Source organism: Sus scrofa, chromosome 15 (assembly GCF_054392235.1).
Source record: "Sus scrofa isolate SSC_HxYL_T2T_F1_AM1 chromosome 15, Sscrofa_HxYL_maternal_Yorkshire_Landrace_v2.0, whole genome shotgun sequence".
Classification (NCBI taxonomy): domain Eukaryota; kingdom Metazoa; phylum Chordata; class Mammalia; order Artiodactyla; family Suidae; genus Sus; species Sus scrofa.
The window spans coordinates 73,457,375-73,484,596 of NC_139397.1; the positions used below are offsets into that span (position 1 = coordinate 73,457,375).

The following is a 27,222-nucleotide window of genomic DNA, read 5'->3' on the forward strand; positions in this document are numbered from 1 at the left end:
AAATGCACATATGCATATATAAAAACCAGTATACATGGAGACCACAGAAATATTTCTCTATGGATTGAGAAGAGGGGAAGAACTTTCATTTTTCTAATATACTTCAGTATTTCCCAAATTTAGGATTTTCTAAATATGTGTGGAAGCACATATAACTTTTATCATAATATTTAAAATAAAACTTATCTACAACAACAAAAAAACAAACCACCCAATTGAAAAATGGGCAAAAGACCTATAGACATTTCACCAAAGAAGACATACAGATGGCCAGAAGGCACATGAAAAAATGCTCAATACCATAATAATGCTCAATACCAATAATTTCTCTAATTATTAGAGAAATGCAAATAAAAACTACAATGAGGTACCACTTCACACCAGTTAGAGTGGCCATCATTAACAAGTCAATAAATAACAAATGGTGGAGAGGGTGTGGAGAAAAGGGAACCCTCCTACACTATTGTTGGGAATGTAAATTGGTATAACTGCTGTGGAAAACAGTATGGAAATACCTCAGAAAACTAGATATAGAACTACCATGTGACCTGGCAATCCCACTCCTGGGCATATATCCAGACAAAACTTTCACTGAAAAAGACACATGCACCCATATGTTCATCACAGCACTATTCGCAATAGCCAAGACATGGAAACAACTTAAATGTCCATTGACAGATGAATGGATTAGGAAGATGTGGTACATATACAATGGAATACTACTCAGCCACAAAAAATAGTGCCATTTGCAGCAACATGGATGGAACTAGAGACTCTCATCCTGAGTGAAGTAAGTCAGAAAGAGAAAGACAGACACCATATGATATAACTTAACATGTGAAGTCTAAAATATGGCCCAAATGATCTATCTACAAAACAAAAAAGATCATGGACATTTAGGACAGACTCGTATCTGCAGGGGGGGAGGGGAAGGGAATGGGATGGACTGGGAGTCAGGGGACAGTAGATGAAAACTCTTACATTTGGAGTGGATGAGCAATGAGATCCTGCTGTATAGAACAGAGAACTATATATCCAACCACTTATGATAGAACATGATGGAATACAATGTGAGAAAAAAGAATGTATATATTTTTTGGGTCACTGTTGTACAGCAGAAAATGAAAGAACATTGTAAAGGAACCATTAAAAAAATTTAAAAAAAACCTTTATTATCTAGATCAAGCCAAAATTCTCACTAGCATTACAAAGAGAAACAGAGGAAAACTGGTATTCAAACAGAGAATAATGTTTGAAAATCATCATTCCTTTTAAGCCACAGATATGCTGATATGTGAAAAACAAGAAAAAGAAAAACTCTTCTAAATTTTTACATCCAAAAGTGTTGAACAAAATTTTTTAAATGGAGACTGGATAGTTGAAATATTTTTTCTCTTTTCATTAATATTACTAAACAAAGAATTAAAGTAATTACCATTTCTACCACACTATTCTTAATTTTGGAAAATAAACCCAAACCCATTCAAATGAAAACAGTTTTCATGTTTCATTCCATAGCTCCATGAATAACAAGTGCTCCTTCCTGAGATCCACTGATGTAATGGAATACTAGAGCCACCTTAATCTTCTCAAGCAGTGAATTAGAGAGACCTATAATATATACATTTTTAAGTGAAAAAAACCAAGGTATAGTTACATCTTATGCTCCCACTTTTGAATAAAGATTGAGAAGGAGTAAATATTCATTATTAGCATACAGATGCGTAAATGCTTTGAAAGAATTCTGAGGAAATTTAAAATAGCAACTACTTATTATTGGAAGGTTGGAAGGTGGGTAGCTGGATGGCAACATACAGAGGGAGATTATTTTCTATTTTTTTATGATGATTTAATAACCATGGGAATTTTTAAATTAAATACACTGAGCCAAACTGAGAAATCATTTCAGTCTTTCCGTTAGCTCTGTCTTAATAATCATCACCGATAAGGGTGCTGGACCTTGATTTCCCTCTCAAGCTACTAAGAATACTTAAGTGTACTGAGATCTTCTCAGCTTTGGAAAAATCTAGCAGTTCTGCTGAAAAGAGAATTACTGTTAAGACATAATGACTATATGAGCAGGCAATTCCACTCCCAGGTATATACCCAAGAAGTTGAAAAGTATGTCTGTACAGAATTTGTACACAGTTCCTTATAGCAGCAGCATTATTCACAGTAGCCAAAGAGTGGAAACAACACAAACATGCACCACTGTTGAATGAATAAATAAAACGTGGTATATCCATTCAAGGGACTATATTTTGGCCATAAAAAGAAATGACACACCGGCATGTGCTCCAACAAGGATAAATCTTGAAAACATTATGTTAAGTGAAAGAAATCAATCACAAAAGACCACAGATTGTATGAATCCCTTTATATAAAATGTCCAAAATAGGCAAATCCATACAGCCTGAAAACAGATTCATGGTTGCCAGGGGCTAGGATAGGAGAAAATGGGGATTGCTACTGGGTGTCAGTTTTATTTTAGGGGTGATGATAATAAACTGAAATTACACAGAGGTAACAGTTACATAATTCTGTGTAAATACAAAAACCCACTGAATATGTCCACGTTAAAAGAATGAGTTCTATAGTATGCAAGTTATATCTCAACAATAACTATATATATATGTGAAAACTAAGAACAGTCTAGAAGAAATGGTAATTAATTCTTCATTTAGTGTGTATGTGTATATATATATGCATGTGTGTGTGTGTGTATATATATATATATATATATATATATATATATGTATAATATGTTTGAATTTTTCTATGTCAAAGTTCCTTTCAGGTAGAACAAATGTCCCTGAAATTGGTTAAGCTCTTAAAAATTTTTGAAATAGGGAGCTCCCATTGTGGCACAGCAGAAATGAATCTGACTAGTATCCATGAGAATGCAGGTTCGACCCTTCGATCCCTTGCCTCACTCAGTGGGTTAAGGATCGAGTGTTGCCACAAGCTATGGTGTAGGCCTAGATGCGGCTTAGATCTGGCATTGCTGTGGCTGTGGTATAGTCTGGCAGCTGTAGCTCTGATTCAACCCCTAGCCTGGGAACTTCCATATGCTGCAGGTGCAGTCCTAAAAAGCAAAAGAAGAAAAGATTTTAAAATAAAATTTAATCTCGGTGTTCCCATTGTGACTCAGTGGTAACAACCCATCTAGTATCCATGAGGATGCAGGTTTGACTCCTGGCCTTGCTCAGTGGGTTAAGGATCTGGCAGTGTTATGAGCTATGGTGTAGGTCTCAGACATAGCTCAGATCCTTCATTGCTGTGGATACTTGAAGCTAATAAAATAAGCTATTTCAAAAACAATGCATAGAAAATCTCATGTATAGTTTCATTATAGCAGAACTTGAGAGTCTACAAATCAATTATGTAGAGAAAACAGCGATACTTAAAGCATTTTATTGCCTACTGCAGAGACTACAAAAATGTAAGAAAAACATTCTCTTTCATATAAGTACTGAGTGCTAACCGCTTGTGCCACTGGAGCACTTAAAACATTCTCTTTCTTTCTTTTTTTTTTTTTTTAGTTTTCTTGTTTTAACAAGATACAAATGACACATTACGTTGTATTGCTCCAGGTGTATAGGAAACTGATTTGATATGTATATACATTCCAGAATGATTACCACTATAAGTTTAGTCAATTCACTTCACATAGTTACAATATTTTTCTTATTATAAGAACTTCTAAAATCTTTTTTCTTAGCAACTTTCGAATATATAATTCAATATTTTGTACTCTGGTCACCATGCCATATGTTAAATTCTTCAAAACATTCTCTTTCAAAATCAGCCTTGAAACACTACTTACCAAGTACACTGCTCTTTGGAAGAAGGTTGTGGTCTCCAGGATTTTGTGCATTGTAATGGTTTCCAACTCATCAGGGTCCAGCTGTTCCTTTTCAAGGGGCATTCCGTTGAACAGAACAACAGGCAGTGGACCAACCCCAGTCTGTTCATAATAGCCTCTTGCTTCCTAAAACACATGGGACCACAAACAGCACATTTTGTCATTCATGAGACAAATGGAACAAAGCATTTTTTCACATATACATGTTCTAGCAAGAAACAAACAAACAAAAAATATCAACAGAAATATGGAAATCAAGAAATAGCCAGGGAAATTTCTTTTTAAAAATATAGTTAGGAGTTCCTGTCGTGGCGCAGTGGAAACGAATCTGACTAGGAACAATGAGGTTGCAGGTTCGTTCCCTGGCCTTGCTCAATAGGTTAAGCATCTGGCATTGCCATGAGCTGTGGTGTAGGTCACAGACAAGGCTCGGATCTTTTATTGCTGTGTCTGTGGCATAGGCCGGCAGCTACAACTCCAATTAGGCCCCTAGCCTGGGAACCTCCATGTGCCATGGGTGCGGCCCTAAAACAACAAAATAAATAAAAACATGTTTAAAAACAATATCATAGTTAATATACTACTAGGTAAATTTGGGTTTAAATTACTGAGTTTTAATAAAACCAAAACACTTTGCAAATTAGACAGTGACTGAAGGTGGGGATGAGGGTAATTTTAAGCAGCCCAGGCTAAGAGAACTGAATTATACATACTAGAGCCAAAACTATATAACAGACCTTATTGCAGTGATGGAAATATTCCATCTTCACTGTCCAAAGCAATAGCCAGCCACTAACCACATGCAACTAATGAGCACATGAAATTAATTAATTTCCATTTTAAAAGCTCATATGGCCAGAAGCTGACATAATGGGCAGCACAACTACAGACTGTCATAAATTATTAATGTTCCTGGGCAGATAGCCTGAGATGAAATGTTCATATCCAATTTTAAATCTAAAAGGGTCCATATCACTAAAAAAGAAATTATACCTACAGAAAACAAAACAAGGTTGGTGGGAAAACAGTGTCAAAAATTGTTCTATAATATACTAAGCTCAATCTTTTTCCTTATCCAGGACAAAAGAGGTCCCTTGACAGGGAAACACCAGGTGAACAAATATACCTGAGACTTTTCCAACTATCAGCATAGGTACATTCCCCCAAATATCAACCAGACCCAAGAGTAAGTTTTCAGAGTAAAAACTACATTACTACTCAAGATATAAAAAGAGTTCCTTAAAGCATTCTTGTTAAATATCTTGTAACTGATAAACAGCAAAATTTTTGAGTATATAATTTTTTAGATAGCACAAATAGAAAAGTATTTCAATTCAGTAAGTAAAACCAGTCACCAGCAATAGACTGCCTAGTTTCTAATCAGATTTAGCCACAGTGATAACTAATAGTGCAGACTTAACTGATGGCACAGCCAGAAAGGCTTTCTAGGTTGACTTCTGCCATTTCTCTAAGGTACATTCCCCAAATGGTTACATAAATTCTGTTCTTTGACATCTCAACTATTTCAAAGAAGTTCACAAAAACTCAATTTTAATATACTTTGAGCTTTGAAAATTAATCACTCAAACAAAACAAAACCCAAATTATAACTCTAAGTAATAATAAGTAACAGTAGTTTTCTCTAAAGTGGTAACTGAGTAAAACTCAAGAGTGGGAGGGGGCAGTTTTGACTACACACTTTCCATTTTTACAACCTGCAAATGGTTATCAGACCAAATAACAAAATGAAGGCTAATTATCAAATTTATATTTATTAAAAATTACATGTGAGAATTTCTATCAAATGATCATTAAAAATGTTTCCTATAAATAATTTTACAACATAAACTACAGGCAAAATCATGAATGAGCCATTCACAAATAATAACAGATTAATAAAGACTCAGAGTTAATACGCCAACTATAAAATGTTCGCATGAATAAGTTACAATTCTTTTTTACCTTGACTTTGAAAGATATAAATATGCACCTCTCAGACTATATTCTCTTCAGTTTAAAATATCTACTTTAATTGTACTACCTAGCTTTAGAAATAATTACTTCTTTCAAATACCCAAAATAAAAGATAACATAGCTTCAGATTTACAAAAAAAAGCATGTGTGTAGTAACATTTGCTAACCGTATCATTTCTCCTTTTAAAAAATGCACTCACTCCTCCTTTTCAAAAGAAAAAAAAAAATCTATTTTCTTGGGCTTTTTCATATGAGGGGTACAGCTCCTGTAACTAATTTCTCATTGATCATTAGATTCATAGGACATCTGAGAACCTCAATACATCCTTCTCTTGAGAGTACACGTCTACTTAAACACCTATTAAATTTTAATCTGGATGTATATGGGAAGAGCCTCTAACCAGCACAGATGAGGACAACACTAAATATGAGGAACTTCTGAGGAGATAGGTCTGTGATACCCCACTTGATTCTTCAGCAAAATCACAATTTCAATGCATAAAAGATAAAATGTAAAAATGCCCTTTTTCCCAATTTGTCCACTGTATTCAATATTTTAAAGCAAATCCTTTTGATATAGCAATCATCCACAATAAAAAGGCATTTTTTTTCTTCAACAGGATGACAGAAAATTAGAGTTAAACATTTTCCAAATGTGAAACATGAGAAAATTCCAATCATTTTCTCAAGTATCCCAAAGTGGCCCTTCTTTCACGTCACCTTTTCTTTTTCTATAGAGTACTGCTTATGCTGTTTGTGAAAATGTGAAAAATCACTAGGTGTCCATATCAATATAATTTTATTTTTAAAAACCATAAAAGGTAAGTGACTGTACAGAAGGTTGCAATGCAATAAAGGAAACATGTTCAGTTTAAACTGGGTAGATCTTATGATCAGCTTCAACTCCAAACCCGATGCGATATACTTTAAACCAAGGAGATTTAACACTGAAGCAGGAGTGATGTCAGCGTCATGGCTGAGTGAGATGTCCCTCATAATGTCCCCCCCCCCCACAGAACAACAACGATCTGGCATTGATCCACAGACAAAAGCATCTTTTGTGGGAGCTTTGGAATCCAGCATCATATGCCAAGTGGCCCTCCCATGCAGCAGGTAACAGGCAGACAGATCTGACCCTTTTGACCCTGGCCGTGGACTCTGAGCTGGCTCCAGGCCCCCTTGGCCAGAGCCTAGGAACCCCAGAAAAAGACTGTCTTAAGCAATCACCCACACACAAAAGCGCCTCTGTGGAAGTCCAGGTGCCCAGCAGAGAAGTTCCAGTACACATGTGGAGCAAAATAATATAAGTCTGGACACACTGGAAAGGGTAGGAGAAAGTCTGACTTTACTCACATCACCCCTCTCCCAAGTCAGCATACCCGAGGGCCACAAGAGATCTTCTGAGCCTATGATTTCTCCTACGAGGGAAGTGAGAGCAAGAGACTAAGCACTCAATTTGCCCACCTATGTGGGATGCTACCAAAAAGGCTTCTCTCCCACCCCATGCAGAATACTGAATTGTGACCAGCATCACCAGGTGGGAAGAGGCTCGGAAGGCAGCAGATAATGCTCTCAGAGGGCATTTAAGGAAGACAAATCTTTCTTCCAGCATCAAGAAGCCCACCTCCTATGAGCCACCCAGGACATCTCATTCACAGATCCCCCCAGATGGCTCAAGGACACCCTGAAGTGCTCTATACGCCTCACCCACATATACCCACACCCTATGGCTGGCTCTGAGAGCACAATCCTGGCAACAACAGCAAGAGTGAGCTTTGTCAGCTAGCTAGTGAGCACATACAGAAGGCCAGCCCACATCTACGGGCCAGAAAGAGACAAAAAACTTGATCTTTAGTGCCACTTTGGAGAAAACAAAAGGGGGGGGGGGGCTGCTGTCAGTACCCAGCCTGGAGCACTACAGAATAACGAGGAGTTAATAAACAAGTTTCAGAATTCTACACAAGAAGAGAAAAGCAACATGGAGTGGGGGTACTCACAGACATTCTGAGAAAGGCTCAGAATTCCTAGCAGGGCTTTTGGAAGATATTTCTCTCCCAAAGTAGTGAGTAAAGACTGGTGGCATTCTGAGAAAGGCTCAGAATTCCTAGCAGGGCTTTTGGAAGATATTTCTCTCCCAAAGTAGTGAGTAAAGACTGGTGGAACTGACTAAGACTTTAAATGCAAAGAAAGCAATGTGAAAGTACAGGAACATGAAAAATTAAGAGAGTATAATATCACGAAAGGATCACAATAATCTTCCATTAATAAATTCCAGGTGCTGTTTCCTTTGGCTGAGTCAGGGCTGAGGCCAGCAGATCTCTTTTCCAGTTCCCAGCCAGACCAAAGAGGTTGTCACCTCCTCCACTGCAGCGGTCATCCCCGCCTTCTGATTTCAAAGAGAACCAGCCTTTTTAAAAACCAGTTTTACCAATATATGGTGTGGAAAAAATGAAGATGACATATGTGTTTACTCTTACAGAACAGAATGAAGTGGATAAAGAAGCAGAGGAGTAGATGCATGAAGATACAGCATCAACAGAGAAGTGGTCCCAAAGTGAGGAAAGGGGTTAGCAGTTCTACCATAATCTTCGAAAATCCTGAAGATGGCAGAATAGAAGTTTGTTTGGAAGCATAAATAAAGTTTGTTTGGAAGAACAATAGACCCAGAATAGCTAAAGACATCCTGAAAAAGAAAAATGGAGCTAGAGGAATCAGGCTCCTGGACTTCAGACTATACTACAAAGCAACAATTATCAAAACCATATGGTACTGGCACAAAGACAGAAATATAGATCAGTGCAACAGGATAGAAGGCCCAGAATTAAACCCACACACCTACAGCCAATTAATCTATGACAAAGGAGGCAAGGATATACAATGGAGAAAGGACAGCTTGTTCAATAAGTGGTGCTGGGAAAAACGGACATGGAAAAGAATGAAATTAGAACACTCCCTAACACCATACACAAAAAGAAACTCCAAATAGATTAAAGACCTAGATATAAGACCAGACACTCTCAAACTCTTAGAGGAAAACAGGCCAAATACTCTCTCACATAAACGACAGCAACATCTTCTCAGATCCACCTCTTAGAGTATTGACAATAAAAACAAAAATAAACAAATGGGACCTAATTAAACTGAAAAGTTTCTGCACAGCAAAGGAAACCCTAAACAAAACAAAAAAGACAACCCACAGAATGGGAGAAAATCTTTGCAAATGAATCAACTAACAAGGGATTAATCTCCAAAATTTATAAACACCTCTTACTGCTCAATACCAAAAAAACAAACAACCCCATCAAAAAATGGGCAGAAGATCTAAACAGACAGTTCTCCAAAGAAGACATGCAGATGGCCAAAAAACACATGAAAAGATGTTCAACATCACTCATTATTAGAGAAATGCAAATCAAAACCACCATGAGGTACCACCTTACACCAGCCAGAATGGCCATCATCAAAAAGTTTACAAACAATAAGTGCTGGAGAGGGTATGGAGAAAAAGGAACACTAGTACACTGTTGGTGGGATTATAAATTGGTGCAACCACTATGGAAAGCAGTATGGAGATTCCTTAGAAAACTAAACATAGAACTACCATTTGCTCTAGCAATCCCACTCCTGGGCATCTATCCAGAGAAAACCATTACTCGCAAAGACATATGTACTCTGATGCTCACTGCAGCACTATTTACTATAGCCAAAACATGGAAACAACCTAAATGTCCCTCGACAGAGGAGTGGATCAAGAAGATGTAGTACACAATGGAATATTACTCAGCCATTAAAAAGAACAAAATACTGGCATTTTTAGCAACGTGGGTGGACCTAGAAACTATCATGCTAAGTGAAGTCAGCCATACAATGAGACACCAACATCAAATGCTTTCACTGACATGTGGAATCTGAAAAAAGGACAGACTGAACTTCTTTGCAGAACAGATGATGACTCACAGACACTGAAAAACTTATGGTCTCCAGAGGAGACACTTTGGAGGATGGGGGGATGTGCTTGGGCTGTGGGATGGAAATCCTGTGAAACTGGATTGTTATGATCATTATACAACTACAGATGTGATAAATTCATTTGAGTAATAAAATAAATAAATAAATAAATTCCAAAGACCTGGAGGTCTACAGTTTACCCAGTAAAGGCTTCAAATAGCTGTTTCAGGGAAAATCAGTGAGTTACAAGAAAACACAGAAAGACAACTCAACAAAATCAGGAAAACAAGGAGTTCCCACTGTGGAGCCACATTAAGGATCCAGCATTGCCATAGTTGCAGCTCAGATTTGATCCCTAGCCCAGGAAATTCCATATGCTACAGGTGTGGCCATTAAAAAAAAAAAATCAGGGAGTTCCCGTCGTGGCGCAGTGGTTAACGAATCCGACTAGGAACCATGAGGTTGCGGGTTCGGTCCCTGCCCTTGCTCAGTGGGTTAACGATCTGGCGTTGCCGTGAGCTGTGGTGTAGGTTGCAGACGCGGCTCGGATCCCGCGTTGCTGTGGCTCTGGCGTAGGCCAGTGGCTACAGCTCCGATTCGACCCCTAGCCTGGGAACCTCCATATGCCGCAGGAGCGGCCCAAGAAATAGCAACAACAACAACAACAACAAAAAGACAAAAAGACCAAAAAAAATAAATAAATAAATAAATAAAAAATCAGGAAAACAATTCCAAACAAGTTTAGAAGTTTAACAGAGAGAGAGAGAGAGAACATAAAAAAGAACCAAACAGAAATTCTGGAGCTGAAGAATATAATGAATAAAAAAAAATGATACAGCACTAACATTAGAATAAAATCAAACAAAAGAAAAAACTCTATAAGCTGTGCAATTATCCAGTCAGACGACAAGGATAAAAAGAATTAAAGAAATGATATATGGATAATTTTCAAATTATTGGAGTTCCAGAAAGAGATGAGATAGAGAAGGGAGCAGATATCTTATAAAAAGAAATAATGAGGAGTTCTTGGGTGGTCTAGTGGTTAGGATTCAGTGCTTTCACTGTTGCAGCCTGGTTAAAACCAAGAAAGAAAGGAAGGAAGGGAGGGAGGGAAGGAGGAAGAAAAAATAGCTAAGAACTTCCCAAATCTACAGAGAGATTTGGATATCCAAGTTCCTGAAGATCATAGATCACCAAATAAGATCACTTAAAGAGAACTTCTCCAAGACACATTATAATAAAACTATCGAAAATCTAAACGTACAGACTCTTAAGCAGTAATAAAATGGAAGCTTGTAACTACAAGGGTAGGTAACAGTGGACTTATCATCAAAGACTCTGTAGGCCCAAAGAGAAAAAAAACTCTAAAAGAAAAAAAACTGCCAGAGTTTCCATTGTGTCGCGGCAGAAACAATCTGACTGGGAACCATGAGGTTGCGGGTTTGACCCCTGGCTTCGTTCAGTGGGTTAAGGATCCAATGTTGTTGTGAGCTGTGGTGTAGGTCGAGAATGTGGCTTGGATCCCACATTGCTGTGGCTGTGGCTGTGGCTGTGGCCAGCAGTTGCAGCTCCAATTTGACCCCTAGCCTGGGAACTTCCTAAAAAGCAAAAAAAAAAAAGAAAAGAAAAAGGAAAAAAAACTGCCATCCAAGAAAACAATACCTAGCAAAGTTATCCTTTAGAAGTGGAAGAGAGATAAAGACATTCTCAGACAAACAAAAGCTAAGAGAGTCTATCCTTACAAGGAATGCTGAAAGGAGCCCTACAAGTCGAAACGAAGGGATGCTAATTAGTAACATGAAAATGCATGAAAACATACCACACACCGTAAAGCTAAGTATATAGTCAAATTCAGTTTTTTTTTTTTTGTCTTTTTAGGACTGCACCCAAGGCATATGGAAGTTCCCAAGCTAGGGGTCAAATCAGAGGTGCAGCTGCCAGCCACAGCTACGGCCACAGCAAGGTGGGATCCAAGTCATGTCTCCAACCTACACCATGGCTCAACAGCAACATCAGATCCTTTGACCACTGAACAAGGCCAGGGATCAAACCCATGTCCTCATGGATGCCAGCCGGTTTGTTACCACTGAGCCACAATGGGAACTCCACAGAATATTTTAATACTGTATTATGACAGTGTGCTAACCACTTAACTCCATAAAATAGGTTAAAGGACAAGAGGATTCGGATGAAGCAAAGAGGACCCTCAACCATGAACTTTATAACAATGCCCTCCATACTGAAAGCATGTAGGGTTGGTGACAGCTGCATCAACTTCCCTCTAATGATGATGCTGTTCATGCTGTAAAACTCCACCTTGCCGTTTTTCAATATAAAGAATATGCTTATGAAAAGCAAAAAAAAAAAAAAAAAAAAAAAAAACATAAAAGAAAAAAGACAAAAAACAAAGAGAATTAAAAACAGCTATGGCTAGGTAGTTCCTGTTGTGGCTCAATGGTAACGAACTCAACTAGTACCCATGAGGATGCAGGTTCAATCCCTGGCCTTGCTCAGTGGATTAAGCATCCAGCATTGCCAGTGAGCTGTGGTGTAGGTCACAGATGCAGCTTGGATCTGGCATTGCTTCGACTGTGGTGTCAGCTGGCAGCTATAGCTCCGATTTGATCCCTAGCCTGGGAACATCCATATACCACAGGTGAGGCCCTAAAAGACCAAAAACAAACAAACAAAAAACACTATAATAATTTGCATATTATTATTGAATACACAGTATAAAGAGTTAAATTGAGGTGTCCAAAATAGAAAGGGGAAGGGAATAAGAGTAGTTTTTGTATGTGATCAAAGTTAATTTATCAGCATAAAAGAGACTTACATCTATGAAATGTTTTAAGTAAGACTTGTGGCAACCACAAAACAAAAATCTATAGTAGATTCACAAAAGATAAAGAGAAAGGAACCAAAGAATATCATTATAATCAGTTCACAAGGGGAAGGAGCAAGAGCAGAAGAAAAGAACAAGGGAAATAAAAATCCTTAAGGGAGTACCCCCATGGCTCAGCAGTAACAATCCTGTATCCATGAGGATACAGGTTCAATCCCTGGCCTCACTCAGTAGGTTAAGGATCAGGTGTTGCCGTGAGCTGTGGTGCAAGCTCACATCTGGCCTTACTATAGCCATGGTGTAGGTCAGCAGCTATAGCTCCAATTAGGCCCCTAGCCCGGGAACGTCCATATGCTGCAGCTACAGTCCTTAAAAAATAATACATAAATCAGCCTTAAATAACTTATAAAATGGAATTAGTATGTCCCTTACCTATCAATAATTACTCTAACTGTAACTGTATTGAATTCTCCAATCAAAAGGCATTGAATGGATGTATGGATTAAAGAATAAGACCCAACTGTAGGAGACTACAGCTTCAAAGACACAGACTCAATGTGAAGGGATAGAAGATATAATATGCAAGTGGAAACCAAAAGAGAACAGGGTAGCACACTATTTATATGAGACAAAACAGAGTTTAAACCAAAAACCATAACAAGAGAAATAAGGTCATTAAAAATAATGATGGGGTCAGTCCACCTGAGGTAACACACTTCCTGACCTCAAACTACATTACAAAGCCAAAGGAATCCGAAGAGCCTGGGATTGGCAGAAAAAGAGATACATAGATCAATGGAATATAATTGAGAACTCAGAAATAAAACAAACATATATGTACAATTTATGAAAAAGGAGCAAAGAACAGACATTGGAGAAATGATAGTCTTTTCAATAAATGATGCTGGGAAAATTGGACAGCCACATGCAAAAAGAAAAGGAAAAAGAAACTAGGCTACTAGTTCATTTCACAAACAAAAATTAACTCAAAATGAATCAAAGACTTTAACATACGACTTGAACCATAAAAATCCTAGAAAAGGGAGTTCCTGTCGTGGCGCAGTGGTTAACGAATCCAACTAGGAGCCATGAGGTTGCGGGTTCAATCCCTGCCCTTGCTCAGTGGGTTGCCAACCCGGCGTTGCCGTGAGCTGTGGTGGCTCGGATCCCGCGTAGCTGTGGCTGTGGTGTAGGCCGGTGGCTACAGCTCCGATTCGACCCCTAGCCTGGGAACCTCCATATGCCGAGGGAGCAGCCCAAGAAATAGCAAAAAGACAAAAAAAAAAAAAAAAAAAAAAAAATCCTAGAAAGAAAAATAGCCAGTACGCTCGACATCAGTCTTAGTAACATCTTTCTAGATATGTCTCCTTAAGCAAGGAAAACAAAAGCAAAAATAAACAAATGGAATTATATCAAACCAAAAAGCTTCTGCACAGCCAAGAAAATCATTAATAAAACAAATACAACCCACTAAATGAAGATATTTGTGAATGATACACCCAATAAAGGATTAATATGCAAAATATATAAAGAACTCATATGACTCAATGATAAAAAAACCAACCTGATTTTAAAAATAGGCAAAGGACCTAAATATTTTCCCAAAGAAGATATACAGCCAGCCAGCATGCACATGAAGACGCACAACATCACTAATAAACACGGAAATGCAGATCAATACCACAATGAGATTTCACCTCACACTTGCCAAAGTTACTGCTATCAAAAAAACAGATAATAACAAAAGTTGGTGAATATATGGAGAAAAGGGAACACTTTTGCACTGTTAGAATGTAAACTGATGCAGCCACTGCGGAAAACAGTATGGAGATTCCTCAAAAAATTAAGACCAGAATTATCATATGATCCAGAAATTCCACTTCTGGTTACTTACCCAAAGAAGATGAAAACTCTAATCCGGAAAAATATATGCACTAAGTTCATTGCAGCATTATTTACAATAGCCAAGAAACAGAAACAACCTAAGTGTCCATCAACAGATGAATGGATAAATATGTGGGATACAAACACACACACACACACACACACACACACACGCGCGCGCGCGTGCGCGCGCAAAAAACAGAGTACTACTCAGCCATTGAAAAAAGATGAAATTTTGCCATTTGTGACAACATGGATAGAACTTTAGGTTGAAATGCTAAGTGAAATAAGTCAGACAGGAAAAGACAAATGCCGTAAGATTTCACTTATAAAAAACTAATAAACAAAAACAAAACAAATGAAGAAACAAAAACAAACATGGTGCTGCAGAGAACAAAGTAGTGGATATGGAGGCAGGTAAACAGGTAAAGGGGATCAACTGTACAGTGATGGATGGAAACTAAATTTTTTTTCCACAAGTATAGAGTTTATGGTTAGAGACACAGTGCAACATTTGGGTGGGCATGCAGAAAAACAGTTTATCTATTTAAGTCAGAAGCAAAGCAGTAATACAAAAGAGAAGCGTGGGTGCGAGCATCCTCCTGAATGAGGAGCGCGGAAACTAAATTTTGAGCAAGTTGTAGGGAATAAAGAAGTAGAAATATAATATACAATGAAACATATATTGTTATAAATCAATGTTATCTTAATAAATTTACATTAGGTTTAATTAAACAAAAGGAAGGAAGAAGAGGAGGAAGGAAGAAAGAAAATGAAAACAAACTGAATGACTAGAAAAACAAAAAGGCTAAAACGACAGGTGCTGAATTAGGTGTGGGTAAGACTTGACGAGAAGATTATAAAAAATCTAGGATTGTATACTCAGATATAAGAGAAATTATAAACAATGCATTATCAGTATGGTTTCTAATGGAATAATAGCTCTGATCTCCAAACATAGAACCAAAGACCTTCATTTTAAAAAAAAAATACATTTTTACTGTTTACAATGTTTCAGAACTATATTTTGATTCCTTGACTTAACATTTATTTTCAATAAACTGACCATGTTGTTTCTGCTTACTATAAAGGTCTTTTACTGTATTTAATTTTTTTAATATTTCCCTATACTCTTATTATCACATCTTGCTATTTGATTTATTATATTTCCTACTGCATTTCCATCTTTAGCCTAAACAACTAAATACATGACACACATTAAGCTATATGTCATATCCTGACAGCATGTATCATATACTTCCAACAGATTTATCCAGAATATGCTTCACTCAAGTACCATCACTGCATTGTAAAGAGAAATTGTTTTTCAATTTAACAGTCAATAAGTCAGCTAAAAAACAATATTGTCACAAAATTGAAACATAAACTATATTTGCAAAGACAGAAAAGTGATCTGGTTTCTAAATTTTTAAATGCTAAGTAACTAAATACTTCACCGCTGCCGCTTTTATTAAGAGCAACCCCCACTGAGGGGAGGGAAGGAAAATACAGTATTGCCATCACATGACAAGAGCTGAAGAATGTTACCTTGCGATTCTGATCATAAGCAGAGTCAATCCCCAAAATGCTATTCACTTCCACATACGGATACTTCTTTTCCAGGACGCTGACCACATGTTCAACTTTCACTTTTTCTCCAGTTCTTACTTTGTTATATATCTGAAGAAAGAAAAACCAGATAACCAACTACCCTTTTAAATACAAATTTTGGAATATTTATTACAAAAGATATCAGAATGTAGAGGAAAACAGAGCTATTTCTCTCAAAAGAGCAAATGGGACATATTAACAACTCTTCCATGTATTTCCTTATGCCTTCTTTAGCAATGACACATTCTTAAAATGACTCAATTGGTTCATATGTTAAGTCCCAAATGCTAAATTGTGTTAATTTTTTAAAACCTGAATATTTATAAATACTGAAATAAAAACTCATGTCCACGATGTTTAAAGGGAAAAACATTCAAAATATATATGGCATAATCTGTGTTTTATAAAGGTAAACATAAAGCAACAACAAAACTATGTCTGCACATGTACAGTGAAGCATCTAGAAGGATGCAAGGCAAGCTTTTAACAGCAGCTGCCTTTAAGGAGCAGGATTAAACAGGAGAAAGATTTTAAATCAATACACTTTAATTTTTTTTAAAAATTTTTATAATGAACATACATATTTCTTTCCTGTTGCAACTAAAAATAAACAAACAAAAAAAGAAAATGCAATATCCTCTTGGAATTCCTGTTGTGGCTCAGCAGTAACAAACCCAACATATCCATGAGGACACAGGTTCAATGCCTGGCCTTGCTCAGCAGGTTAAGGATCCAGTGTTGCTGCAGCTGTGACGAAGGCCGGCAGCTGCAGCTCCAGTTCGACCTCTAGCCTGGGAACTTCCATGTGTTGCAGGTGCAGCTCTAAAAAGACAAAAAATAAGAAACCAATATCTTCTCATTCCTACACATAGCTATGAAGGGAAAAACCCAAAAGGCAGACTTTAAAACCTTCTTACCCTCAGCAACTTCTTTTGAATTTATTTCATTCTCATAGCCCTACTGTTAACTATAGTCCACAATCATTTCTCAGAGATCACAGCAACAGCTCACAAACTAGTATCTCTGCCACTTTAATTATTATTAATTTATTTTTATTGAAATATAGTTGATTTACAATGTTGTATTAATTTCTGCTATACAGCAAAGTGACTCAATTATACACCTATAGATTCTCTTTTATATTCATTTCCATCATAGTTTATCCCAAGATACTGAATTCCCCTGTGCTACATAGTAAGACCTTGTTGTTTATCCATTCTAAATGCAATAGTTTGCATCTACTAACCCCAAACTCCCAATCCATCCCTCCCCTATCTCTCCTACTTGGCCACTTTCTTTACCCTTCTTTACCCTTCATCAGATTCATCTCCCTATGTGCATCAGATTGAGGTGGGTTTTCTAGGGGGAGTTGGAGTGGGGAGCTGCGCCTGTGGCATGCATAACATCCTGGGCCTGTCAAGGAGGTGACAATGCTGGGTCCTAACTGTTAAGCTATCAGGGAGCTCCATCAGAATAAGGTTTTCATAAGGTTTTTTTTAAGATACTCATTTTTTCTATTATAATTGATTTAGAATGTTCTGTTAATTTCTGCTATACAGCAAAGTGACGCAGTCATACATTTTATCTATATATTATATATATATATATATATACACACACACATTCTTTTCTCACATTATCCTCCATCGTGTTCCATCACAATTGACTAGATATAATTCCCCGTGCTATACAGCAGGATCTTACTGCTTTTCCATTCCGAAGGCAATAGTTTGCATCTATTAACCCCAGATTCCCAGTACATCCCACTCCCTCCCCCTCCCCCTTGGCAACCACAAGTCTGTTCTCCAAGTCCATGAGTTTCTTTTCTGTAGATATAGGTTCACTGGTACCATATATTAGATTCCAGATATAAGTGATATCATACAGTATCTGTCCTTCTTTTTTTGACATACTTTACTTAGTATGAAAGTCTCTAGTTCCATCCATGTTGCTACAAATGGCATTATTTTGTTCTTTTTTATGGCTTATCATAAGGTTTTAATTGGAGTTTAACTCTGCAATCTGGACACCTGTTACCCTGCCTAATGGCCTCAATGACCAGGTTCTCCTCTCCACTCTGCTTTCAACATATTCCACTCAAGTCATGCTAACAACTTGGAATCACTACTTCTGATTTGCAGCCACTGTTCAACTGACTCCTGTTTTCCTCCTATACTAAGCTGGGACAACTTCCAACTCCACAAAAATGCCCATGGCCATCCCTAGCGGAGCGAGGTCCTAGTGCTGCTGTAACCAGCTGTGCTTCCCACACTGTATTAAATCATATGTGGGGAGGTATCCCCCAAGAGTCCTTGAGGACAGGGGGAAATCCGACTCTTCTTTGTAACCCTAGCAGCCTGGCAAGTGGTGTGTCTTTAAGAAAAGTTGGCCAAATAAATAAATGAACATTTCAATTAATAAAAAGTGTCCCTGGGAGTTCCCGTCGTGGCTCAGTGGTTAACAAATCCGACTAGGAACCATGCGGTTGTGGGTTCAATCCCTGGCCTTGCTCAGTGGGTTGACGATCCGGCATTGCCGTGAGCTGTGATGTAGGTTGCAGACGCGGCTCGGATCCCGCGTCGCTGTGGCTCTGGCGTAGGCGGGCAGCTACAGCTCTGATTAGACCCCTAGCCTGGGAACCTCCATATGCCTTGGGAACGGCCCAAGGCATGGCAAAAAGACAAAAAAAAAAAAAAAAAGAATTTCATGACTTGAACATTAAATTGATTCTTTTTTTCTTCTTTTTTTGGGACCACACCGAGGCATATGGAGGTTCCTAGGCTAGGGGTCGAATCGGAGCTGTAGCCACAGGCCTATGCCACAGCTCACGGCAACACCAGATCCTTAACCCACTGAGCAAGGCCAGGAATCAAACCCACAGCCTCATGGTTCCTAGTCAGATTCATTTCTGCTGTGCCACGACGGGAACTTCCTTAAACTGATTCTTTACAAAAATTATCATGATGGTCTTAAACGGAAAAAAAACAAACTTTTTTTGAAGAAGTAGAGAATATCACATTTACCAAAGGCATTAATTAGTGATTTTAAATCACCAAAAGGCAGCAGCCTAAGATACATTAGTGTATTAGTATCTACAGAATTAGTATCTAAGGAATCATATCTTAGCTGAAATCACAGCAATCTATTATTAACCCTGGTATATCAATAAAGTAAAAGCAACTCCTGAAATGTCAAATGCATAAAGTTTGGGTGAATAATTTACCTTTTCCTCTTTAATCCCCTTACCACATATTATTTCTCAGAGTAAGTTGGATTTTAAAATATTATTTGCCACTTTGAATGAAAACATACATGTGTCAGAGTTTGGAAGGCATGGTAATCATCCATTTCTTGGGCAACGTAGTTATATGCTCTCAGAAGAGCCACTCCAGCATCCTGCATTCCATCCACATCTTCAGAGTCGTTAACCACAAAGATTAAACCAAGTCTAGGGGAGAAGGGGAAGGGCGAGGAGAAGAAAAAGAAACATTTCAAAGAATGCAACCACTTAAAAAAGAAAGGCATCCTTGTACCACCACAAATTCTCTGGCTAAGAGGAAAACAGTCCTCTCTTGCAAACCACAGTTTGTATCCTACTCTAACACGGCTGGCAAAGGCATCCATCACTTACAGATTAGAAAAGCAGGTTCCTAAAGGTGGCTTAGACTTTTTAAGTATGAAAGCAAGCTGTTTCCACATCAATGAAAGGAGGTCATTACTGAAATGAAAGGTATTGCTATAGTTTTACATGGAGATTTTGTTTTTAAATAAAGATTAGGGAACTAACAAGGACGTACTATATATAGCACAGGGAGGTGTACTCAGTGTTCTGTAATAATCTATGAAAGAATGGATATATGTATATGTATAGCTGATTCACTCTGCTATAAAGCTGAAGCTAATACAAAACTGCATTAAATTAAAAAATAAAATAAATTTTAATTTAATAAATTTAATTTATTAAATAAAAGTTTTTAAATAAAATTTTAAAAATTAAAAAAAAATCCTACCTCTATAGCAAATCACAAAAGCCACTGATATTAGCATTCTTTTTTCTGTTATTTCAGGTCAAAAAAAAAAAAAAATCAGAAGTTTCACACTAAATTAGGAGTTCCCGTCGTGGCTCAGTAGTTAACAAATCTGACTAGGAACCATGAGGTTGTGGGTTCGATCCCCGGCCTTGCTCAGTGGGTTAAGGATCCAGTGTTGCTGTGAGCTGAGATGCAGGTTGCAGACGCGGCTCGGATCCCGAGTTGCTATGGCTCTGGTGTAGGCTAGTGGCTACAGCTCAGACTCAACCCCTAGCCTGGGAACCTCCATATGCCGCAGGAGTGGCCCTGGAAAAGGCAAAAAGACAAAAAAACAAAAACAAAAAACCAACTAGTAACCATGAGGATGAAGGTTCAATCCCTGGCCTAGCTCAGCAGGTTAAGGATCTGGCATTGCCATGAGCTGCGGTGCAGGTCACAGACAAGGCTCAGATCTGGCTTTGCTGTGGCTGTGGTGTAGGCTCGCAGCTGCAGCTCCAGTTCAACCCCTAGCCAGGGAACTTACATATACTGCAGGTGCAGCCCTAAAAAGAAAATAAATAAGTAAATAAATAGTACAGCCTAAAAAAATAGAGAAAATATAAACATTATAACAAACATTATGTTCTCAGCAGGTATGTGTAGAATTTGTACATATATGGATGAGGTAGTTGAGAATGTTTGTTTTTAAATGAAAATTGTCTTGTTTTTAAAAAATCTCTCTTCTGACGTAATAGAGCTCCAGGTAGAAATGACCTAAGTATTATACTTATGAAAATAAAGATAAGGGCTAGAACCTAGTTATCTCTTCACAGAGTAATTTCCTTTCCCAAGTATCCAGTTTTTAAAAAGGGCATCAGGGTTTTTCTGTTAGCTAAGTTCCAAAATTCAGACTCCTGTTTCTCCCAGGCCCATCATCAAGCACAATCATCCCTTCCTCTCCTTGGTCTAACACATCAACTCAAACCAAACAATAGCTCGTCTGCCTGGGATCTTCCCCTTTTTTTTTTTTTTTTTGAAATTGTAATTATATAAATATATTTATAAATATTTATACAATTATATACTTATACATAAGCACTTACACAGACTTAGAAAAAAACGTAAGAACATTAATTCAAAAGGACTCACTGGAGATACAAAACTCGTTCTTTAGGGAGGGTCCCTTAAAGTCCAACCATTAGAAACCATATTCCCTAATTGTGTACTAACAACACACAAGCATCTTTACGCCCTGGGTCTTTCTACCAGGTGCTCACAACTTCCCTCTCTGTTGCCTATGCATTAAATGCCTTCATCTTACCGCCTTTGCAATGTGAAAACCACATACCCTCTTCTTGTCCCTCAATGCAATTCACTAGCTATTTAATCATGGCCCACTCTGTATCATGAGCCAACTTCTTTTCTGTTCTTATATTTCCCTTTTAACCAAAACATAGCTCTGGCTGTAATTCTCCACCCAACCAGGTGGTATTCATGTTTACATTAAAAATTTCATTAAACTCAAAATCTCTGCTTTTCCAACAATGAAAACCCATTATTTTCTTCAAAGCCTATCTTGAATCCAATTTTTCCATGAATCCTTTGTCTTTCCCAAATATCTGTCTATAATCTTTTGTTTACCTGAAACTCTAAAGCACTTATAACTAATACACGGACAAGACTCAGCACTTGGTCAAATATCTTACTGAAAGTAGGCACAGTAATTTTTCCAAGAAGGTAGAAAGGTGGCTTATATAGCACTCACAGCATGTAGCTCAGTGCTAAGTACAGAATACACAGTAGCATTGGTTAGCTAAGAGCTCTTTTCTTCATTTTCATGTTTTCAAAGAATTAAAATTTTATCAATATGTAAAATTACCAGATATTATTCAGAATGTGAGATGATCTAATCCTTATATGTAAAACCTTAAAACATGGTTCTTAAAAGGCAGTGGAAACCCTGCTGGCCCTGCTGGTAGATCTGGTAACACAAGTGAATAAATGTGCCTATTTGCATTGACAAAAAGCTGAACATACATTTACTTGATAGTCCAAAAAAAGTTCTTGGCAAAGTTCCTTATCTCTGCTGAAAGTGGTGCAGATAACTATGTGATGTGGACACATACTTAGGAAAATTCTCTTTCATTGGGAAGCAAGCTGAAACCAGATGCTATTCTTACACGGGTTATTTATTAATAACGCAATGATGGTAAAATTTTATTCATTGAGAATCAAATTCTCTATCACAAAAGATACTGGCTTCATACTGAACAAAAGATAAAATTGCCATTAACAATCCCCACGATTAATTAACCTACAATTCAGTAGAACCAGACTTGCATTTAAAAATGGCAAAGATAATCTCAGCTAAATTAGATCTATTGCTGAATCAATACAGTGTTACCTTAGTGGTATATGATTACTGAGGAACATCTCAGCTGTGTTAATCAACTCTGCAGTGCTCTCATGAGCAGGATCAACTATGAAAACCTGGAAAGGAAGGGGAAAGAAAACATGAAATGACATGGGGCCATTAAAAACGCCCTAGTCTTTACACCAGAAGGCCACCTTTTTCCAGCCACTTTTGAACCCATAAAAAAGAAGTTATACAATAGCAGTTACCCTCCCTTGTAAAGAATGTGGCACTAAAAGGCTAAATGATTTTTTCATGGTCTTATGCTAATAACACTGGAATTGTATCCAGATGGCTAAATATACTCTTTTTTGGGGGGTGGGGCACAGCATGTGGTTTAATGTGGAATCTCAATTCCCAAACCAGGGATTGAACCCGGGCCACAGTGTTAAAGCACTGCGTTCTAATCACTGGACCACCAGGGAACTTAATACCTATTCTTTACTACATCTAACAAAACCAGTTTTATTAACTCTCCCAGCCTAGAAAATGGAGATTAGCTTCTTGTATACTCATTCAAAGGATTTCTCAATTAAAAATTCATTTAGGGGAGTTGCCATTGTGGCGTAGTGGAAATGAATATGACTAAGAACCATGAGGCTGCAGGTTCGATCCCCGGCCTCGCTCAGTGGGCTAAGGATCTAGCGTTGCCGTGAGCTGTGCTGTAGGTCGCAGACACGACTGGATCCCACACTGCTGTGGCATATGCCATTGGCTACAGCTCTGATTCAACCCCTAGCCTGGGAACCTCCACATGCCCCTACTGCAGTCCTAAAAAGCCAAAAAAAAGAAAGAAAAAATTTTAGAACCTAGTTTTTTTTTTTTTAAACCGTGCCCAGGGATCAAACCCATGCCACAGCAGTGACCCAAGCCACTAATGTGACCACACCAGATCCTTAACCCTCTGTGCCATAAGGGAACAGCCTAAAACCCAATTTTAAAATCATAATAATAGCTATCCCGTATTAGGCTCTCGTGATGCACTTTAAAGAAATAATAATCATCTCATTTAATCTCATTAATCAAATGAAATACACATCTAACAGTGTTGAATAAATTATCTCATATGGTTAAGAGATCAAAATTTTGACTGGGAAGGAAAAAAGCAGTTTCAAGAGTGAGGAAAGTACAGAAGATCATTTCCCTTGAAAGCTCTGAGGAAGCGAATCTTGGCACTAACTTGCCCCCGATCTCTCTGGGAGCCACCTGAGGACAGAGAAAGACAGGAGAGGGCAAAGAGGACCAACTAAGAGCCCTCCTCCTCCTCCATCTTTCTCAAGTAGTGAAATGAGGATAAAAAAGGAGGAGCTGACAGATTTATTTAAGGGAATAATCAAAACTATTAGATTTTAGGGATTATGATATTCAAGAAAAATGGCAGGGACATAGTCATCTGAGTGAAAAAGGAGAACAATTTTAAAACCCAAACAATACCAGAGTTCCTGTGTGGCTCAGCATATTAAGTATCTGGTGTTGTCACCACAGTGGTTCGGGTCGCTGCTACTGCAGGGGTTCAGTCCCTGGCTGGGGAACTTACGTATGCCGCTGGTGTAGCTAAAAAAAAAACAAAAAAACAAACTAAATCAACACAATCTAAACCTTCAGGTTGAGGATGAGGAGCATTTCCCTGTACACTGAGTCTCAGCCCTACAAATGATCAGTGCATTTCCAAACCCCTTCCGTTTGAATATGGAGCTAAAAAAGAGCATATTTAGTGATGGTAGTGATGGGGAGAAGCAGCTGGTAATGGATAGGAGTGAACATTCTAGGTATGACAGAAAAGGAGGGGAGAAGGCGAGGGAGAAACAGAGATCACAGCCAAGCAATAAGGAGTTTTACTTACCATGTTGTGCAGGTTCTTCCTGATCTGTCGTATGACACCAGGAAAGGTGGGGCGGAGCAACTCCTGCAGACTAGAAGGCCATGAACTATATCTGCTATCAAGCTCTAGGTTGTTGATCCACTACAAAAAAAAAAAAAGCACAACACAGTGCATACACTTATGTCACCAATAGTGAAATTTGCAGAAATAACAGTAAGACCTCAAATTATTTCAAAAAGAATCACACAGGAAAAGAGTATTTTCAAAAACACAAAGATAAAGTAGAAAAGTGTGTGACTAAAACACAAGCCACAGAACAGGATAAGGTATTCACAACCTACAAAATCGATAAAGGTCCGATGTCAAGAATATCTATAGAAATCTAAAATATCAATTACAAAGGGCAAGCAACATATGAGAAATGGAATATGAATAATGGAATAAGAATATGAGTAAGAAACTTACAGAGGAAATTCAAATGGGCAGTTAGTACAAGGAAAGATGTACTCTTTCACTAATAATTCAGGAAATATAAACTGAAAAAGCACAATGAAATTTCACACTAATTACATTGAAAAAAAAAATTAAGTTTGTCAAAATCCAAGAATAGGCAAAACTGCAGAATAATGGGAGCTCTCATCCAGTTCTGGTGCCTGGAACAGTCACTTCTGAGATGACCTAGTAAAGTTAAAGCCTTTCATTCCATCCTACTCCTAAGTACTCCAGCTCTAGGAATCTACCCCAAATAAATTCTCACACTTATGCACGAAGACAAAGGTACAAAAAGGGCCATAATAGTACTGCTTATAACAGTAGAAAATCAGAAACAACTTAACATCCATAAAGAAAGGAATAGATAAATAGTATGTGGAGTTCCCAATGTGGCTCAGTGGGTTAAGAACCTAACTAGTATTCATGAGTTTGATTCCTGGCCTCACTCAGTGGGTTAAGGATCCAGCATTGCTGTAAACTGTGGTACAGATCGCAGATGTGGCTTGGATCCGATATTGCTGTGGCTGTGGCACAGGCTAGTAGCTGCAGCTGTGATTTGATCCCTAGCCCAGGAACTTCCACTTAGAGTGCGAACCTAAATATAAATAAATAAATAGTACATAACATTTGTACAAAAAGAGCAAGGTGGGAAGTATGTGTCTACCACCTTAATCTGGTAAATAGATTATTTTTGGAAGGATATACAAGAAATTGATACTGCCTGCTGCTTCAGAGGAGAAAAACTGGACATCTGGGTGAAGAGGTTTTCAATAAATACTCTTTAGCATGTCTTAAATTTTAAACTGTGGATTTATTTATTTATTTATTTTTATTTGGGGGGGCACACCCACAGCATATAGAAGTTCCCAGGCTAGGGGTCAAATCAGAGCTACAGCTGCCAGCCTACACCACAGTCACGGCAACGCCAGATCCGAGCCACTTCTATGACCTACACCACAGATCACAGCAATGCCGGGTCCTTAACCCACTGGGTGAGGCCAGGGATTGAACCCACATCCTCATAGATATAGTCGGATTCGTTTCCACTGCTTCACAATGGGAACTCCTAAACTGTGAATTTATAAAAGATATTTAAATATATCCTTTATTTTTTTTCCCTATGGCACACAGCAAAAGCATTTTTTTTTCAATTTTAGTTTATTTACAATGTTTCTTCAATTTCTGCTATACAGCAAAGCGATCCAGCCACCCATACACACACATTCTTTTTTTTTTTTCCTTTTTTCATACTATCTTTCATAATGATCTAACCCAAGAGACTGGGCACAGTTCCCTGCGCTGTACAGTAGGACCCCATTACTCATCCATTCTAAACGTAACAGTTTGCATCTACCAGCCCCCATCTTTTAAAAATAAGTAAAATACAAAATATGAGACACTAGATCTATATATTTCAACCTACATTAAGTCTTTAAAAAACTGTTGAGTAATTAAGAAATCGATGAAGGATATTGATATGGCATCTTTCAAGATCTAAAAGTGGAGTTCCTGTCATGGCTCAGCGGTTAATGAACCCAACTAGAATCCGTGAGGATCACACAAGTCTTGCATGCAGCTGGGAAAATACAAGCTAAACATTTTCCTAAGAATGCTCAGCTGAACCCTAAAGGGATACGAAAGTGGGAAAATCACTATTTTAACCACATTAAATACAACAACTCAACTTTTTGGAACATTTAAGAGGCTAGTTTATTATGCACACATAGCCCCATATGAACAGTTGTTAATCTTTGATGCCAACAAAAGAGATACTAGGAATAACTTACCTCTCATAAAAGACAAATGCAAAAATCATAATAAAATACTTGGCCAGAGTGCCCCTTGGACATGCTCACGGAATACCTACCGAAATGGCCGGGCTCCTGATGTCTACAGCATAGTCAGCCTCAGAGGGCTGGATGTTCAGTTTCAAAATATTATGCAGAGAAAGGCCCTCTATTCCCAATCTGTGCAGGCCCTCCATCACCCGAGCTTCATTCCTCAATATATCAAACAGACTGAAAAAAAAAAATAGGTATTTAGTAGAAAGGCTTTTTTAAAAAAAAAGCAATTCTCACCATGAAAAAAAATCAGTTCAAACTCAACACCCTATGAAACTAATTGAGAACTCAAAAAGGCAACTATTCCCTTGCTTCATTTTGTCAAAATATGTAGAACAAAGTAGGTAGGACTTGCTTCTTGGTTCGTGTTTAATTATAGACAGTATCTCTAAATATAAACAACACAATTTGAGGGTGAAATCATCCTAAATCTGGATTTTATATTGTAAGTTTTTAAAAACATTGAAGTAATCTCCCTGAGCTATTTCTTACAACACATGAACCTATAATTAACTGAAAA

The 27,222-nt window shown here is 37.8% G+C and overlaps 1 protein-coding gene across 4 annotated transcripts in view; it reads right to left on the reverse strand.

The window, feature by feature from the left end:
- Window positions 1-27,222, reverse strand: part of UGGT1 (UDP-glucose glycoprotein glucosyltransferase 1) — a 123,221-nt gene that overhangs the window by 60,558 nt on the left and 35,441 nt on the right. For all 4 annotated transcript variants that reach the window (XM_021075942.2, XM_021075941.2, XM_084998507.1 and 1 more), the window contains 6 exons: window positions 26,729-26,879; window positions 24,391-24,510; window positions 22,539-22,624; window positions 19,437-19,572; window positions 16,062-16,193; window positions 3,827-3,991 (listed from right to left, as the gene is read on the reverse strand). In XM_021075942.2, the coding sequence (XP_020931601.1) occupies window positions 3,827-3,991; window positions 16,062-16,193; window positions 19,437-19,572; window positions 22,539-22,624; window positions 24,391-24,510; window positions 26,729-26,879 (790 nt within the window). The remainder of the gene's footprint in view (window positions 1-3,826; window positions 3,992-16,061; window positions 16,194-19,436; window positions 19,573-22,538; window positions 22,625-24,390; window positions 24,511-26,728; window positions 26,880-27,222) is intronic.